Here is a 17186-nt window from a genome sequence, read left to right as displayed (position 1 = left end):
CTAGATCCAAAGAAAATCATGTTTGAGTTATTGTTTCTTAAACAAGACCATCAGATGACAGTGATTTCAAACAAATTATTATTATATAAGACGAAAATAACTGTTGAGAGATGTTGATAAATGTTTACATTTATAATTTCTGTTTCATATCTCCAGGTCTCACACAGTATTGGGACTGATGGCAGTTTACTACCTATGCTACTATTGTTACTATTTGTCATGGTTTGACTTGGATTCTTGATCTAATAATTACCCCAGACAATGACAGAATTTGATTTCTCAGCTAAGAGCCAAAAAATACTGTATTTCCAGCTTCTGTAGGCACTGAGATAGAAAAAATAAATTAAATCTCTACGTGTTAGCCAAGGCTGGTACATATTATGTTGGCAACGGCCCAATTTATTTCTCCAACCAGCATTAGGTGCCTATATATATGGAGAGAGAGAGAGAGAGAGAAACAGAGCGAGAGACACACACACCGCTCAGGCAAGAATAGGAGCCCCAGACGCTGGAGGGAGCCTCTCCTGGGATAGTGAGAACGGCTACCAGGACTCTCTCTTCTAGGTCAAAGCCACGGAGAAAGTCCACTTACCTTTCAGCTGCTCTTCAAAGGGGACTGGATGGTGTGCAGGGCCCCACAGTCCGCCCTTTCCCTGGGCTGCCCACTCGACCTCCGCCAGCCTGGAGAGCGGCCCGCCGGTGTGTTGGGGGGGACCTTGAGGGCCACCCAGGCCGCCTGGATCTGTAGCCCAGGCCAGAGCCCATAGCATACAGGTGCGGCCTCCGCCTGTCACAGGCCCTCGCCTGACGCCAAAGCCCGCCTTTCTTGCCATAGTCAATCCTCCTCAGGGCCAGCCAGGCCTGCAGGCCTCGGGACCAGGAGTGGTCTCTCCGATCTCAAAATCCCAAAGCGGGCGTCTTCCCCGCACCAGCGTGCGCCCCGGGGGCGCCTTGGGACGCGCAGTTTGGACAGAAGCAGCCATGACGTGCCAGGCCGCCTGTGCAACCAGTCTCCATGGCGCTGGGGGTGGGAGGAGGACCCGAGCAGAGCCGGGCGTCCAGCTCTGGTCAGGGGTGGCCAAGGCGGGGGAGGTTCCCGACAGGCCCTGGGAGGCCGCCCATCGGGTCCTCCCTTGCCCCCCACTCCTCGGCCTGCTTGGGAATCTCTGAGGGGCCCGCGCAGCAGTCGCGCCAGGCTGCAGGACGCGGGGCTGCGGCTGGCGTCGGTCCCGGCGACGGCCACAGCGTGGCAGCAGCGAGCGCCCGGCGCGGCCGCAATAAATAATCTGCCCGCGGCAGCCGCAGTCAGGCAGCCCGCGGCCCTGCGACGCAAACGCGCCGCTTTATCCGCCCCGAGCGCACCCGGGGCGCCGGTGGCCGTCCCAAACGGCCGCGGCCGCGTCTCGACGTTCTAATGCATACCAAGGCATTGTCTTAGGGTGGGAAAACAACATCAACCGAGGCCACAAAACAAACAAAAAGAACTCGAGCCCAGAACCTCAGGATCCTTTCTGGTCGCAGTCCCAGGAAGCGTCTGGGGCAAATCTGGCCGAGACGCACCCGGGCCACGCCACCGCCGGTGCCACCGCGCCCCATAAAGCCAACGCCCACGGCACCCTCCGTGCCTCTCCTCCCCGGGCGGCTCCACGGTCCCCTCCGCGCTCGCGGAAAGTGGGGCGTGCGGTCGCCAGCCGGCTGCGCCGAGGTGGGGGGGTGGGGGGTCCCCCTATCGCCCAGACTCGGTTTGCGTCCCCCCTTCAACCTTCGCTGCGGCCCCTGCCACTCTCCATAACACCACTACATTTCTCAGCACCGAAACTTCCCGCCAAGCAACACCCAGCCAATTAACCCCATCCTCTCCTCCAACGCAGAGTTCCACCCACGCACCCAGTCCCTCTCCCCGCGCTTCAGACACCTCTGTCATCGGAACACCGAGTGAAGGGAAGCAGGCAATCAGCAGAGGAACCTGGCTGAATTAGTAAGTTTCTGTTGTGTTTTTTTCCCCTCATTCTACCTTCCTCTCCACAAACCTAGTCCCTCCGAATAGAAGGTGCTATGTTGATACTAATAAAACGCATGTCAATTAATTCCCTCTGCCCCCCCCCCCCCCTCACCTCTTCCCACCTCCCCAGGTCCAGAATGGTCTCCGGTGGTTGGGGATTTCAATCGAGCCAATTGGGTCATGAATGAAAAAAAAAAAAAAAAAACCCTTCAAACCCGAGAGTCTGGTTAGGGAACGCAGAATGCAGGGCCACTTCTTTTGGGGGCTCGGCAAGGTCGCTGGGGAAGAGGAGAGAGAAGCCCTCAGTGCTCCTGCCCCGTGCCAGGGCGCTGTGCCACGGAAGGAAGGCTGGCATTACCGCCCTGGTGAGCCAGGGGCAGGCGAGAGAAAGGGAGTGTGTGTGCGCGTGTGTGCGCGCGCTCGTGTGTATGTGTGTGTGCGAGCGCGCGTGATGGGGGGCAAGTGTGAGCGCTGAGTGTGGGCGAGGGTGAGTGTGCCCCTCTTCCAAGCCGCCCTGGGTGCCCTCTCCCCCCACCGCCGCCGGCGCGGCTGCCATCTCACCACCTTTGCTCCTGTCTCCCCACATGTCTCACCTTCAGATGGCGGCTCCCAGAAGCTCCTGCCCCTCTGACAGCTGTCGCTTGGGCAGCCGGGGAGACGAATTGTCCTCCTTCCTGGTGCCAGAGGACGCAGGAAATTAGCCAGGTTGCGAGTTGCAAAGCGGCCGCCGAGGCGCCGGGAACTGGACGCGCCCCACCTCCAGCGGGAGCGGCCGGGCCGGGCCGGGCCAGGGCCTCGCCTGGCTCGCCATCGCCGGACAAAGCGCAGCCAAGCCCGGCTGGAAGGCAGAGCTCCGAAGCAGGCAGGACCGAGCGGAGCAAAAGAATGCGGCTCTATTCTCGCAAGGGAAATTATAAAAAAGTTCATGTTCACGGTTCCCATCCACATGACCGACAGCGGCCAATGGAAGGGCCGAACAACTCATAAAGTTGTATTGCAAAGTTGTAAATTTTCATAAACAACAACGGATTTATGACCCTTTCCCCATCACTAAGAGGAGGCAGCTCTTGCACCGGCGCCATCTTACCACCGAGGCCGCCCCGACTGGGGGCCGCAGGTTTTACAAACCCAGTTGGGCCGGGTTTTATTAAAAGAGCAATAAGAAGCGGGCCCGACCTAGGCAGGAGGCCGCAGTCGAGGTCTCCGCCTGCCTGCCCAGCTCAGGCTATCCTGCGCTGTCCCCGTCGGCCCTCGCCCCTACCCAGACCCTCCACCTTCCCCGCGCCCACCGCACGCCCCCGCCAAGGCTCGGCAGCAGCCCAGGCTCGGCAGCAGCCCGGGGCTGCGGTCCCTGCCCCTTCCCACACCCCTCAGCTGCAGCGCTGTGCCCGGCGCCCTGGCTTTGCCTGAATGCAGGGTGGGCGGGGGGCTGCGTCAGAGGCCCTGAATCCCACCTCCTAGCTTGGGGCCCTGTTCAGGACTCGTGGAAAATTCGGGATCATTGGCAGGGTAATACCCCTAACCCAGCCCACCCCGCAGCCTTAGAGGAAAAGGTGGATTTTGTATTCGCTCATGGAATTTGTGGAGGTTTTTTTTAGGGAGGTTCATAGACTATAACATATCCATTGAAGATTCCGTTTTCAAGAGATCTGGAAGATGTCTGTGCACACACACACACAAAATGAAGATGAAAATCTTTGGAGAAATTCATATACAATTATGACACACAGAAAAGCACACACTCAATTATTGACACGGAAATACACGCAACTATTTACACACAGAAACACATGCACTCAGTTATGGACATAGAATCACATAAAATTATTGACTCATGTAGCAATACACACATACATAAAATACACATACAAAAGAGGTACACACATACCTATGCAAATCCACACCAAAAGGGACTTGACACACATATACACCAATACATAGACACTCAACACTTGGACCCCAATTGTCCTTCCACTTTTGCTTCTCCAAAGCCCCTTTGGACATACAGACTTAGCCAGGCTTTGCTCTCCAGTCATGCTTACCTTTCTTTCCCAGGCCCCCCTGTATAAAGCAGTCCACATTTCTTTGTCACCAAGCATCTTTATTTTTGTTACATAAAACACGGTTAGCTGGGCAAGACAGGAAGCGTGCCTTCCCATTCCTGGAACCCCAAGCTAGAGCCTACAGGGACAAGGGGGACGCAGGACAACACAAGAGATGAAGGGCATTGGGAAGGGCAATGGCTCTCCCCACCAGCTATAAAGTTAGCTCAAGACAACACACCATGCTACAAAGTCACCCCATTAACACATCCTTCCCGAGTCAAGACATTGCCTTACAAATGAGCTCCAAGACTATATAAATGACAAAAAAAATCTTGTTCAAATATACAATATTTGCTATTGTAGGAAAAGTCAGGGTGTATATATTCAACATGGCTGGACAGTAGGATATGGGGGCCAGGGGAGGTGCAGGGAGGCTGGGAGCAACTCTGCAGTCCTACTAAGCAGAAGCTAACCCAGAGATCTGCAGCTAGCTTGGGAATGCTCCCCTCCAGAAGTGGGGGTAGTGGGCCTGAACTTGGGATGCCCAGGCCAGAGAAGGAGGGATTCTAGGTTGCAGCACTTAGAATGCTTTGGAATAAATATATTATTTTTCAATTTAAATAGAAGCCAATACCCTGGTCCCCGGACCCCAGTGCCTTCTCCATGCAGCCTCAGGGACCCCTCAAGGCTGCCAGGCAGAAGCAGGAGGGGCCTGGCCGGGGAAGGGGCCGGCACTAGGTAGCAGGCGAGCCAGTGAGCACAAAATAGGTAGTTTGGGACTAGTAGGTAGTACTGAGAAGATCAGGTCCTTGTCGGTATGGGGGAGGTGCTGGGTGTTTGCCAGTGTGGGGACAGGTCGGGGCTTCCTGGGAGTGGAGGCCTACTGGGGCTGGGCCCATAGGTAGTTTGGGGTGCCTCTCGCTGAGGCCTGTGCTAGGTAGTATTTTAGCCGTGCCAGCACAGAGCTGGTCCGACTGGGGTTAGGGAGGGTGTCTGCTGGGGGTACTTGGGGGCAGAGAGATCCCCAAGGGGACCCAGGCTAGGCGGCTGCTCGGTCCAGAAAAGATGGGAGCTGGAATGGGTAATGGGGCAGATGGGTACAGGTTGGGGACTGTTTTGTTTTTGTTTTTGTTTTTGTTTTTACGTTTTCTTTTTATTTTTTCCACTTTTGTAAATAAAATCAGTGAGTCTCTAAAGACGCTTTTCCCGACTGTCTGGTGCAGCCAGGGCCCCGACTTGGCCCCTCATTCCTCCTCCTCTTCGTCGTCGTCGTCGTCATCTTCGTCCTCCTCGTCGGCCTTGTCGGTGGCGGCGGCGGCGGTGGCGGCGGCGGCGGCGGCGGCGGCGGTGGGCACGGCGCCCTCGGGGGCGGCGGCGGCCGGACCCTCATCCTTATGCTCTTTCTTCCACTTCATGCGGCGGTTCTGGAACCAGATCTTGATCTGGCGCTCGGTGAGGCAGAGCGCGTGGGCGATCTCGATGCGGCGGCGCCGCGTCAGGTAGCGGTTGAAGTGGAACTCCTTCTCCAGCTCCAGCGTCTGGTAGCGCGTGTAGGTCTGGCGGCCCCGCTTCCTGTCGGGCCCTGGGAGCAGACATGCGGACACACGGATGCATGGACACACGGACAGATAAACCAACAGAGGCACAGACAGGACAGTGCATTAGCCAGGCCGCCGTCCCAGAGCCTGCACCTTTCTCCCAGCGCTGACCCGGGCGCGCGTCCCCCCTCCGCCCGCGCCCCCGAACGGAGCTGGGGGAGGAGCGGGAGCGTTAGCGGAAGACCCCAACTGCGGTGCCAGACGCGCAGGCAGCTCTGTGAGGAGGAAAGGCGCAGAATCCCAACTTTACAACCGCCCTTTCCAGCCGGCTAGGCTTCCACAATGTCCTGCTTCCCCCTGACAAAGGGAAATTGTAAATATAGAGTGTGGGCAAGTGGGAGACGCTGCGCTTTTGCCATTCAAAGGCGAGCTGGGCCGCTTCCCCCCCCCCTCCGCCCCTTGCTAGGCAAGTGGGTGACCCTCGGGCAGTCCGCACTCCAGGGGCGCCTTTCCTCCCTGGAAGACCGCGCCCCCATCCCCGGACCTTCCTGGGGCACTCCGACCCCCCCCCCGTCCCCGCTCTCTCTCGTTCCCCACCCCTCCTTTAAATGGCCCCTGGCACAGGGGCGTCAGAGGGGCCCTGGCCTGAAGGAGGGTTTGGCTCTTCCTGCTTTTGAAAAAGGAGAGCCTGGCCGAAAGGAAAAGGAGGAGGGAGGGAGAGAAGAAAGGGAGAGAGAAAGAGAGAGAAAGAGAATAGCGAACAAAATGTTAAAATTCCAAGGCAAATGGAGTTAAATAAATTTACGAGGATCGAACCCATTAATTGGGTCATAAAAAGTTTTATGAGCCTCATTTACATACAATGCTACGGGCTCTCCACGCTATGGCGCCTTGACTCTAATTAAAACCAGAAAGGCTGCGCCGCCAGGAGTCACGGGGCCGCCGGCTCGCAGTCGCCTCGCTCCGCGCTCCGCGCTCCGCAGCCCCGCGCTCCGCGCTGCCGCCCCGCCCGCCCGCCCGGCTGCTTCGCCTACCTGAAGACCGCATCCAGGGGTAGATGCGGAAATTGGCCTCGGCCGGGCCGTGCAGCGCGCCTTCGTCCGCCTTGTCGCAAGCGCCTTTGGCGAGGTCACTGCAGAGCCCGGGGATGTTTTGGTCGTAGGAGGCGCAGGGCAGGTTGCCGTAGGCGTCGGCGCCCAGGCCGTAGCCCGACGCGAAGGGGCTCTGATACAGGGGGCTGTTGACATTGTACAAGCCCGGTACGGTCGAAGCGAAGGCGCCGGCGCCCGCCCCGTAGCCGCTTCTCTGCGAGTTGGGCGCAAAGGAGCAAGAAGTCGGCTCGGCATTTTGGAACAGAGAAGCCCCCGCCGTATATTTGCTAAAAAGCGCATTCACATAATACGAAGAACTCATAATTTTGACCTGTGATTTGTTGTCCGGCAGCTTTCAGTGTCGGTTTTACGAGGTAGCGTGATATATGATAACATTACACCCCCAGATTTACACCAAACCCCATTTTCTTTTGGACGGAGCTCGCCGCAGCACGTGACCGCCCACATGACCGCCTCCGCCAATCTCAGCAGCCCTCACAGGTGGTCTTGCTCCGCGGGGCCCGCGGCAGCCTAGAATGGAAGGGGAAGAGGCTCAAATATGTGGCCAACGAATCTGCCCGCGCCCCGCGGGTCCGGCGCGTCCCGCGGGGAAGGGACCCCGAGGCTCCGCGCGAGCGCTCAGCCCAGCGCCACCTGGACGCCTGGCCCGCGGAGGCTGCGCGGGCTCGGCCGGGGACAGCCTCCTTTTGCCTGTTACCGAACTCTGGACCGAGCCTGCGGGCCCTCCCGCCCCCGTCCTGTCTCCGGACCCAGCCTAGCGAGGGTCTCTACCCTCTGCGCACCCGCCCGCCCCAAGGCAGCCCGTGGGCAAATCTCAGCTCTGGGCAAATCGGTTCTTTGCCCTCATCTTCCTCCACCCTCCACCCCCCATCCTCCCCACGGCCCCCACCCCCGTCCAGGTCCACTGGGCAATAGGCCCATTTAGACTGTGATCCAGATGGGGCCGGCGCAGCGTCGCTTCCAGCTGCAGCGAGAACGCACCACAAACTGGAACCATGTGGTTCGAATAAAGTCAACGTCTCCCAGCTTCCTTTCCTTAATCGGCGGCACACTGTTTATCCGCCTTAAAGGAAGCAGTGAAATATTTATCTATTAATGAGCCTCATTTGCCAACAGATTTATTAACGTGGGGTTCTCCTCCCTCCTCCTGGACACCGCTGTCCTGGCAGGCTCTGTGCATTCGCTGCTGGGCACCTGGCTGGCCTCTGGCAGCCTAAGAACTGGCTAGTTCCTCTTTTGTCCTCCCTGCAACCTCTGGTTCCCCCTGGCTCCAGGGGAACCAAATCTCCTTCCCTAAGGCTGGAGGAACCTCAGGTCCCACACCTTTCCAGGTACCCCTAGAGCTGGGACTTCTCTGGAAAGCTTCTTCAGGGCCAATCATGGGCCTCTGCCAGCTCCTCTTGGTCTTGAGTGCCTGGGAGCAAGCAATACACACTTTAGAGCCAGTTTGGAGAGGAGAAAGAGGGGCCCAGGTGCCTGGGTACCTCAGCCCATTATGGATCTCTATTTCTTTTAGAGACCCCCCCAAAACAAAATAGGGGGACACTTCTCGAAAGACCACCCAGCTCTGGAGGCTTCACATTTCCAAGACTGGCTCACAGAGAAGGGAACACATAATAGTCTCCCTCCTTCCCATCCAGGCCCCCAACGCATGGAGCTTACCTTTCCAAGCCTCCAACCCTGTGCAGGGTTGGACCAGCCGAAGCCCCTGCCGCCCACCGCTCCGTGGAGTGTGGTGGGGCGAACCCTTCCCCTAAACGCCTCATAAACTGCTCAGGCCGCGCTGGAAGCCCAGCCGCCAGGTCAGTATGCCTTTTACTGCTCAGCTCGATTGCACACCATAAACCCGACCTCACAATGGAATTGCTCCGGAAATTCTCCTCTAAATTATAGAGTTTGGTTCCTTGTGTACAAAGCACTTCCCATCACTTTCAGAGAGTCCAGGCCGCCCCTGTTCACTGCACCCTCTCAGGGGGTCCCAGGAGCACAAAAGGCAGCAAGAGGGTTCAGACCCGGATGCAACGGAGCCCTAGTTCCTGCCTAGCGGACTGCCCAGGGGCGTGGGTGGAGAGGTGGGGGCTGTCCGGGCAGGTGGGCGCCTGCTGGTTTCCCCTCGGGGCACTGGGGCTGGTGGGGAGGCAATATCCGGGGATGCCCTTTATGGAGGACCGGGATGATAGCTTGTCTCAGTTGGGGAATGGAGGCTGTAACATGGGAAGAGAAGAAAAACTAAATATTCTAAATAGCATCATTTTCTGGCAGGAAATAAAAACCTAAAAAAGTTTAAGGAAGATGAAGCAAGCAAGGAAGCTAGGAGATCAAAGAGACGGAATTAGACAGCTTTAGACCAATAAATTGTTCCCTGGGTGACACAGAGCAAGATGCAAAGAGAAAGACCCGGCCCCGCCGCCGCCGCCGCCGTCTGTCTAGACTCGGGCGGCTGGAGCAGCCGACAGCGATGGTGTTTAAAGCAAAACCTTGCCCTGAAGTGAAACGACCCAGACCCGGTGGGGATACATTTCGGGGAGCGCGAGAAGGAACGCAATCCCAGCCAAGAGGGCTCGGAGCCCACGCCACAGGCTCATCCCTGCCTGGGTTTTTCCGGCGCAGGTCCAAACGGTCCTGGCAGGACGCACTGCCCCTCCGCTTGGGCCAAGGAAAATCCAGATACTGCCGTCAGGGCCTCAGCCTCTCCGGGCCCAAGTCAGCCAACTGGGCCGAGCCCCGCGGGTGCCGAATCCTTTCTTTCGTTTCTGGGCTTCTCTCTTTCCTCCCGCCTCCTGTGGCAGGGTTTTAAAACGAAAAGGCCAGACAGAGTCAGGCTTTCAGTAAGGCCTCCTTAATCTCGTGTTCTCGATCCATTGCTTTCCTACTTATTTGTCTGAAAAGACACAAATGCACTGGGTTATATGTGATCATATTCACAGAAATACTCGTTGACGATCAGCCTGGATGGAGCAGGCACGTGCAGGCGGGTTTCTCATCAGCCGAGCTGTCTTTACATAAAGACTTTTTTTTTTTCCTCACCGCTCTCCTGGAGAGCTGGGTTCCTACCTATCACACGGAGTGTGTTTCCCTTGCTTCTTGTTACCAAACTGCTCAATATTGCAGCCCAGCTAAGAATGCAAGCCCAGCTCTGGGTGGGGGGAGCGCAGGGACCCTGCCTGGAGTCTGGCGGCTGGCGATTTGCTTCTCTTAACGTTTCCACTCGCGCCCCTGCCCCTCGCGCGGGCTGCGCTCGGTTCCTCCGCCACTGAGCAGTCCCCGGTCCCGGCGCGGGGACAAATCCATGCCCGACGAGTGCAAAGGAGCGAAGGCTGGCAGCTAACCAGGGAAGCGCTTCCCAGGCAGCCGGGCCAGGAGAGCCGCCTCCCAGCCAACCAGCCGGCCAAGGGCAAGGGAGGCCCCGCGCGTGGCAGTCCGTGAGGCCTCTGGGATCCCAACCCGCCGGCACCTACCTGAAGCCTCCGTCATTGGTGGAGAGAAGCGGTCGCCACCGATCTGCTCCTTCACCATTTATTTGTAGTTACATAAATTGAGCTTTCTACCTGCAGCTTGGATACATGACCACGGGCGGCTCTCGGGGAAGCTATATAAAACCCTTCTTACAATCAGATGCTGTCAAATAGTGTGTGTTATGTAGGAAATATAATGAGGACGTGTGCTGCAATACCAACGTGTGTCTATAAACGGAGAAGAAGGGAGGAGAGGGAAGAAGAGGGAGGGAGGGAAGGAAGAAGAGAGAGAGAGAGAGAGAGAGAAACACTCAGGAGATGTCAGCCAAAATCCAGTCCCCAGTTTTACAGCGTGTACAGCGCGGAGACGCAGGTTGTAAACATTTTGTGGGCTTGGCAGAGACTATTACAACCCAAATAAACACACCGCGTGGCGTGTTCACAGGGCTCCGGGGTGCTCCGAGGGGTTCTCTGTTTGCTTTGCGTTTTCCCTCTGAAACTGTTGAGCACCACGGGCTGATCCTCGCACCCGCACTCGCGGCCGCCTCCTGCAAGGTTCTGGGGCGTGTTCCCCGCCCACGGTCCAGGATAGGCTGGGCCTAGCTTGGGGTCCTCTCCCTCCTCCTCGCATCCTGAGCCGCTCCACTGCCAAGGAAGTTCCGTGGCGAGAGAAGCACCGGCAGCTTTCACGAAGTGAACTCCTAGCCCGGAGCGAGGATGTTATCATCATTATTTTAAGCATCGCATTTATTTTTAGAACAATCAAAGCAGCCCCTGCTGTGCTCCCAGGGATTCTCCGTCTCGGGCAATTCAGCCGCCAAACGCACACTAGAAAGTCAGCAAGAATGCCTCCCCCCCGCACCCCCCATTTTCAGCCGCCTGATTTTACTGTCACTTATTCGAGGCGGCCGGGTCCTGCGGTCCTGGGGGCCTGGCTCTCCAGGGTGCTGGCTCCCCGGGGCCGGGTACCCGGGCGCAGCGTGAGGGAGCCTCCCCCGCCGCCGCCGCAGAACCCTTGGCCAAGGTAGGCGCCCTCTGCACACCCTCCGGGAGGTCACCGAGTCCCGGGGCTGGAGGCCTCAGTCCTGCGGTGTGTCCGCCGCTCAGTCGAGTTCTCCGAGCGTCGCGCTGGCCCAAGGCCTGTCCCGGACTGGGGACGGTGACCTTAGAGCCGCCCCCGCGCCCGGGGCTGCAGCCCCGCAGCCGCCGGACAGCTGCAGCCACGCAGCGCTTAGGCCTCCGGAATCGGGGAGAGGAAAGGGGGGCCGGAGCGGTGCGGGTCTGGAGAGCCCCACCGCTTGCCTGTTTCCCAACGAGGTTTGCGGCCCGGCCTGAGCAGCACAGAAAATATACGAGCGCAGTGCATTCAAATCTGGGGCTCCCATTCGAGAAAGGCTAGCGTCAAGTCGACATCTTAGGAACTTCCCAGGGTTGCGGCGGCGGGAGATGGCGGCGCGGGCGCCTCTTGCGTGGAGCCACACTGCCATCTGCTGGCCGCATCTCTGCACTGCAGCCCCGGCAGCCCGGCCTGAACTTCGTCGGCCGCCGAGGCGGGCCGGGCGCCCCACTCCCAAAGGTGGGCGAGGGCCGGGTCCCTGGGGCGGAGGGGGGGTGTGTGTGCGTGGAGCCCGGAATCTACGCTGCCGAGAGCGCGGTGCCCATAAAAGAGCTGTTTCCGCAGCCGCTTTATCGGTGCAGACAGAGCAAACAAATGAAAGGGCTTTGGTGGAAAATCTTAATTGGGGCTGGACAGTTGTAAACTCATTAAGGGCCGAATTCCAGACAGTTCGCAGACCCGGCCTTTATGGCACACCCTTACTGCCCATTCTTTGAAGTTCCTTCTGTCTGCAACAACAGAGGGCGTCCCAACCTGGCGGCGGGGTGGGGGTGGGGGTGTAAGGGGAAGACCCATCCCTCGGGCGTCCTGGTTCCCCCTTAAAGCGTCGGAACTCAGACAACTTTCCAGAAGTCTCGGGGTGGTGGGGGGAGGGCGAGGAGAGCGAGAGAAGAAAAGGGGGGTGAGAGATGAGGTGAACCCTCTGGCCACATCTATAAGGCGCTCGGGCCTCCGAAGTTGCAGCCATTCCCCCCGCAGCCCTTTACACCCCATAAACGGCAACAGCCCTCATTTGCTTTTATGGCGTTTCAGGCTCCCCGGCTGCCTAGGCCCTGCCTCTGCCAGGACTTGTGCTCAGGAGGGGAGTGTGGTACAGAACACAGAGCCCCCCAGGTAGGCCAGCCTGACTAAAGGCCCTTAAGTGCGGGGTGCAAGCCTTTAGCCCCCTGGGAGCCCCCAAACATCTGTCCTGGCGGCCGAGTCGGGGCAGTCGGGCTCCTGTTTCCCTCCGTGGAAACTCCTCAGGAGGCAGGCCCTTCAGGGCTCAGCCCTGCCCTTCCACTCGCCCCCCATTCCACCCCAAGCCAGAGGAAGGCCCCGGAGACTCAGTGGACCCGGCTTGTGGAAATTTCTGGGGGCGCCAAGATGAAAGGGTGGCCTTTTACTACTCTTGGCCAAGGATACCCGAGATCTCAGCCCAGCTCCTCAGAGGCCTCTGGGCCTCCCCGCAAATGGGACAGGTCAACCCCGGGAGCTAGGCCTGGCTGCCCCTCGTTTCCCAGCCTTCCTTCATCGCTCCTTGCTGCGGGCCCAGGCAGCCGGCGGCGGGAGTGGGAGCGCAGCTGGCTGCCGCAGGTCCCCGCTGCAAAAGCCCGCAGGAGGTAAAATTCAGATTCTGTCCTCCTCCAACCCAGCCCGGCCTGGCCCCCATTCAGAGACTCTACCCACGCTCCCCTGATCCCAGAGGAAAAGGTGCAAAGAGCTGACCCGAAATAAATAGAAAAGAATCAATATATTTTATTTGGCAAAAAGTTAAATATCATCTCAACACAACAATTTGGTCAGTAGGCCTTGAGGTAAATATTGCAAAATATACAGTGTATGTTCAGCCCGATGGAAACCCCGGATTCATCAAGGATACAAATCTACAGTAGCCCAATGGCGGTTTCATAGTGTATAATTTATTATCAATAAAATTAACTCCATTACAATAAGCATTCATTCCCCCCCCAATTAAAATTAAATGTAAACCATAGGTAGTAACCTTCTGCACATATGTATAGCTCCGAATTTCCTCAATGTTCATCCGGTGCAAAAACAATATTCAAGCTTGTCTGATTACTTTTTCTTTAATATGTGGATTATATATACAATGGACAAGACAGGTCTATAGAGCATGTAGAGACTAAAATGCCCACATTTCAAAAGAAGAGAAAAACCATGAATCTATGCATCCTGGAGAACACTTTCTTTCTTTTAAAATTTTATTTCACTGAGAAATCCTTACAGCTAGTTTACAGTCAAAGGTGAACAGCCTAGTCATACAGAAGACATATTCCACTACAGAGCTATACTCTATGCAACTGTTTTTCTCCCTCATCAACAACCTGAGTTGAAATTGAATTCTAAGCTTTCACAATCACAACGGGTGCATCACCCAGCACAGAAGTTTGAGTCACAAAACATAATTACCACAATAAAACACAGTGTTCAAGTATCTGGGCAGATCGCTCTGCCACACAAAGAGTAAATTAAATTAACTACACAGACTAAAAACTATACAGCCCGCCAGTCAACAGTTGTGCATTATAAAAAGGTAGTTTTTTTGTTTGTTTGTTTGTTTGAAGTCAGGAACAGGTAGATTGTTTAAAAAATATATACAAGCCAGCACACACAGCCATCAGCGCTAATGTCCCCCCACCTTTTTTCATCTTATAGAAAATGGAAAGCTTACAATACCTCCTCCATCAAAGCGGCAGGCGGAGGAGCCGGCCAGAGCAGGGTTTGCCAGGGGGAGAGGAGGCCAGGAGTTTAGAGCCGCTTTGTGCTGGGTGGTGGAGGCCTGGGGTGGAATGGGGGGGGGGGGGGAGAAGGGATCGGGCAGTTCTTTCTCGTTCTCTCTAGCTCGCTCGCTCTCTCTTTTCTAAATGAACTCCGTTCGAATCACTCGTCTTTTGCCCGGTCCTTGTTGATTTTCTTCATTTTCATCCTGCGGTTCTGAAACCAGATCTTCACCTGCCTCTCGGTGAGGTTGAGCAGTCGGGCCACCTCGTACCTGCGGTCCCTGGTAAGGTACATGTTGAACAGAAACTCTTTCTCCAGTTCCAGCGTCTGGTGTTTGGTGTAGGGGCAGCGCTTCTTTCTCGTGGAGCGCGCATGGAGCCAATTGGCAGCAGGGTTGCCTGCGAGGGAGACAGACAAGGGGGTTCAGAACGAGGAGAAGCACCCACCTCCCCCCTCCACTGGGGGCCAGGGAACCTCCTGGAGTCGTCGGCCAAAGCGCAGGATGCTGCGGAATTGGTTAGGGAAGGGCAGCGGAACCCGTACACAATGGAACTGTGGCCGACAGACAGAGGACCGGTCACTTACAATCGCACGCAGTAAAACCTCGGCCTCCCCCTCCCTCACGAGACCCTCCTTTCTCCTCCTCTGTCCCCTGGTCCGTTTCCTCTCCTTCTTTCCACCCTCTGCACACTGTGCAAGGAGTGAAATTTGGAAATAGATCCTCTTCTGGCCAGGCACAGGGACAGCACGCTGCCCTGTGTTCCTGTAACACTCATATTCTCTTCTCCCTCTCACTATCTCACACACACGCATACACACTGTCTCTGTGTGTAGCCTCCCTTCCCCTCCTTTCCTTCTCTCCCCAATCCTTCTTTGACCTCCCCGAAAGGCCGTGGGAGCCTCCGGCAGCCCTCACCGCGCGCCCCAAGGGCGCGGATCACTTCTCCAGTGTATTTGAATAATCTGGCAAGGGGACCACCGTGGCCCGGTCGCCTACAGCCTCATCCTGGGCAGGATTTACGCCGCCACTGGCTGAAGGCAAGAAGTGGAGGGAATCGGCCGCCTTCTCCAGGGTCTAGGCTGCAGTTGCTGCCGCCGCTCCAGGACAATCTAGCCGCACAAAAGATTCTCTGCCGAGCTGCTTTCGAAGAACGGCCCAAAGTATTGCTGTCTCGGTACCGGGCAGCCAGGGAGAGGGGCGGCTGGTCTTGGCTTGGCCGGCAGCGCCCGCCCCGCCCTCTCTCTCTCTCTCTCTCTCTCTCTCTCTCTCATCCCGCAGCAGCCGCCTCCCCTCCCCCCTCAACCCGGTAGCCGGCTTGTCACTGCTCTCTGGAATTGGGGCCCCATCCGAGGCATCCTAAACAGCAACTTCTGGTTCCCGGCCCCTGCTCAAGAGGCTCCCGGCGGCGCAGGCGAAGGCAGGCTCAAGAGAAAGCCGAAGGGCTGGCAGATCCTGGTGGCCGGCGTGGAGGCGGCGGCCGGTCTGAAGGGAGGAGACACTTACTGGGATCGATGGGGGGCTTGTCTCCGCCGCTCTCATTCTCAGCATTGTTTTCGGAGAAGGCGCCTTCGCTGGGCTGTTTTTCTCTATCAACTGGAGGAGAACCACAAGCATAGTCAGTCAGGGACAAAGTGTGAGTGTCAAGCGTGGGACAGTCACCCCTTCTGGCGGACAGTGGTTCAGGTTTAATGCCGTAAGGCCGGCTGGAGGGCAAGCCCGCGAAGGAGAGCGCGCCGGGCGTGGGCTCCAGCCAGGAGCGCATGTACCTGCCGTCCGGCGCCGCCGCCGCCACGGGCGCCTGGGGGTGCACGTAGGGGTGGTGGTGATGGTGGTGGTACACGGCAGCGGGCACCGCGTTGGCGCCCGCCGCGTGCACCGGGTTCCACGAGGCGCCGAACACCGCCGCCTTGGACTGGAAGCTGCACGGGCTGAAGTCGGGGTGTTCCGCCAGCGCGGTGGCCTGCCGGGGAGGCTGACCCAGGGCCCCCGGCGCGTAGCGGCCCGCGCCCAGCTCGTCCGCAGCGTCGGCGCCCAGCAGGAACGAGTCCACGTAGTAGTTGCCCAGGGCCCCGGTGGTGGCCATCGCTGTGCCCCGCGCCTGGCCGGTCGGCCCGACCCGCGGAAATTATGAAACTGCAGATTTCATGTAACAACTTGGTGGCACCAGGGGGGGGGGAAGTACAGTCACCTAATAAGTTGCCGGCGCCCGCGCCCCCATTGGCCGCGCGCGTCACGTGCCCGCCCGGCAGAACAATAACGCGTAAATCACTCCGCACGCTATTAATGGCCTGGTGTTTTGCAGTCATAATTTTTATAGCAAAAGCCATATGTTTTTATGCAAAGGGATCGCGGCGCTCCACGATCGGGTTTGTTTTAATTGTGGCCAACGAAGATTAAAAGATCAAATCTGGCCTTGCCTCTGTACTCCCTCCCCTCCCACCGCCACCACCAGACACACACTTCTTAAGCGGACTATTTTATATCACAATTAATCACGCCATCAGCAAGGCGCGGGTCCCGCGTGCGAGTGCGGCCAGTGGAGCCCCTCACATAAAATTAGACAATAATTGAAGCCATAAAAAAGCAGCCAAATCGCATTCTCGCTCTACTGTATTTAAATCTATATTTATGATATTTCATAAGGAGTTATTGTTTCAGAAGCCACACAGGCCGGTGGAAAAGTTGGGAACGACCCACAGATTCGTTTGCTTCGCCGTGGCTCCCAGCTGTAAAAATTTACGAGGACTTGGAAAGGTTAAATTAGAGTGTTGTGTTTGGTCGGCGAGCTCCCTGTAAATAATCCCTGCAGTCCCGGGAGATGCGAGTTTACCCCGGACGGGCCGCGAAAAGTCAAATTCAACGCAGTATCCGTCCCAAACTGAGTCACCACCGCCCCTGCCCGAGTGCGCTGGGCAGCGACAGGCCCTGGAGAGGGCACTGCCTATTGTGGGGCCCTGAAATCTGCCCCCATGGGATCCCAGGACACCCGGGCAGCTAGCTCCTAGCTTCGCCCGCTGCGCCTCCAGCGAGCGCTCCACCGAGGAGCGGCCAGCCGTCCCAGCAGCCAAGGGTTGGAGGGCCTGGTTGTGCCGCGGGTTCGGTCCCGGCCCCGCGCCCCCGCGCGCCCCCGCGCCCGACGAGTCCTCTGCGGGGAATCAGGAGGAGACCCAGGCGAACGCAGCGGGAGACCCA

General features: G+C 57.6%; 3 protein-coding genes and 1 long non-coding RNA gene across 10 annotated transcripts in view; 1 reads left to right on the top strand and 3 right to left on the bottom strand.

Moving 5' to 3' along the window:
* HOXA3 (homeobox A3) overlaps positions 1 to 2735 on the bottom strand; it is a 45515-nt gene extending 42780 nt beyond the window's left edge. For all 3 annotated transcript variants that reach the window (XM_072783667.1, XM_072783664.1, XM_072783668.1), the window contains exon 1: positions 2596 to 2735. The gene's annotated coding sequence lies outside the window, so the exon portion shown is untranslated. The remainder of the gene's footprint in view (positions 1 to 2595) is intronic.
* On the top strand, positions 1322 to 10396 carry LOC140608816 (uncharacterized). Its single transcript, XR_012010799.1, has 3 exons — positions 1322 to 1978; positions 2602 to 8499; positions 8960 to 10396. It is a non-coding gene; the product is annotated as an uncharacterized lncRNA (long non-coding RNA).
* Positions 4083 to 10823, bottom strand: HOXA7 (homeobox A7). 4 transcript variants are annotated; one of them, XM_072783688.1, is made up of 3 exons: positions 10156 to 10823; positions 6620 to 7207; positions 4083 to 5629 (listed from the first exon to the last, which is right to left on the bottom strand). In XM_072783688.1, exons 2-3 carry the CDS (start codon positions 6996 to 6998, stop codon positions 5292 to 5294), a joined length of 717 nt encoding a protein of 238 aa, XP_072639789.1. In that variant the 5' UTR covers positions 6999 to 7207; positions 10156 to 10823; the 3' UTR covers positions 4083 to 5291. The 4 variants fall into 4 exon arrangements, with proteins under 4 accessions (XP_072639789.1, XP_072639788.1, XP_072639790.1 ...); XM_072783687.1 differs by lacking the exon at positions 10156 to 10823 and adding an exon at positions 8360 to 9012; XM_072783689.1 differs by lacking the exon at positions 10156 to 10823 and adding an exon at positions 8021 to 8097.
* A 2159-nt stretch (positions 10824 to 12982) lies between these two features.
* HOXA9 (homeobox A9) lies at positions 12983 to 16237 on the bottom strand. Of its 2 annotated transcripts, XM_072783685.1 has the most exons (3): positions 15765 to 16235; positions 15498 to 15587; positions 12983 to 14391 (listed from the first exon to the last, which is right to left on the bottom strand). In XM_072783685.1, the coding sequence occupies exons 1-3, from the start codon at positions 16075 to 16077 to the stop codon at positions 14153 to 14155; spliced, it is 642 nt and encodes a 213-aa protein (XP_072639786.1). In that variant the 5' UTR covers positions 16078 to 16235; the 3' UTR covers positions 12983 to 14152. The 2 variants fall into 2 exon arrangements, with proteins under 2 accessions (XP_072639786.1, XP_072639785.1); XM_072783684.1 differs by having other exon boundaries at positions 15498 to 16237.
* Positions 16238 to 17186: the final 949 nt, after the last annotated feature.

The sequence above is a fragment of the Canis lupus genome, chromosome 18, assembly GCF_048164855.1.
Source record: "Canis lupus baileyi chromosome 18, mCanLup2.hap1, whole genome shotgun sequence".
In the NCBI taxonomy this organism is placed as follows: domain Eukaryota; kingdom Metazoa; phylum Chordata; class Mammalia; order Carnivora; family Canidae; genus Canis; species Canis lupus.
Note: the sequence above shows the minus strand (reverse complement) of the source record. Positions and strands in the feature narration are given on the sequence as shown.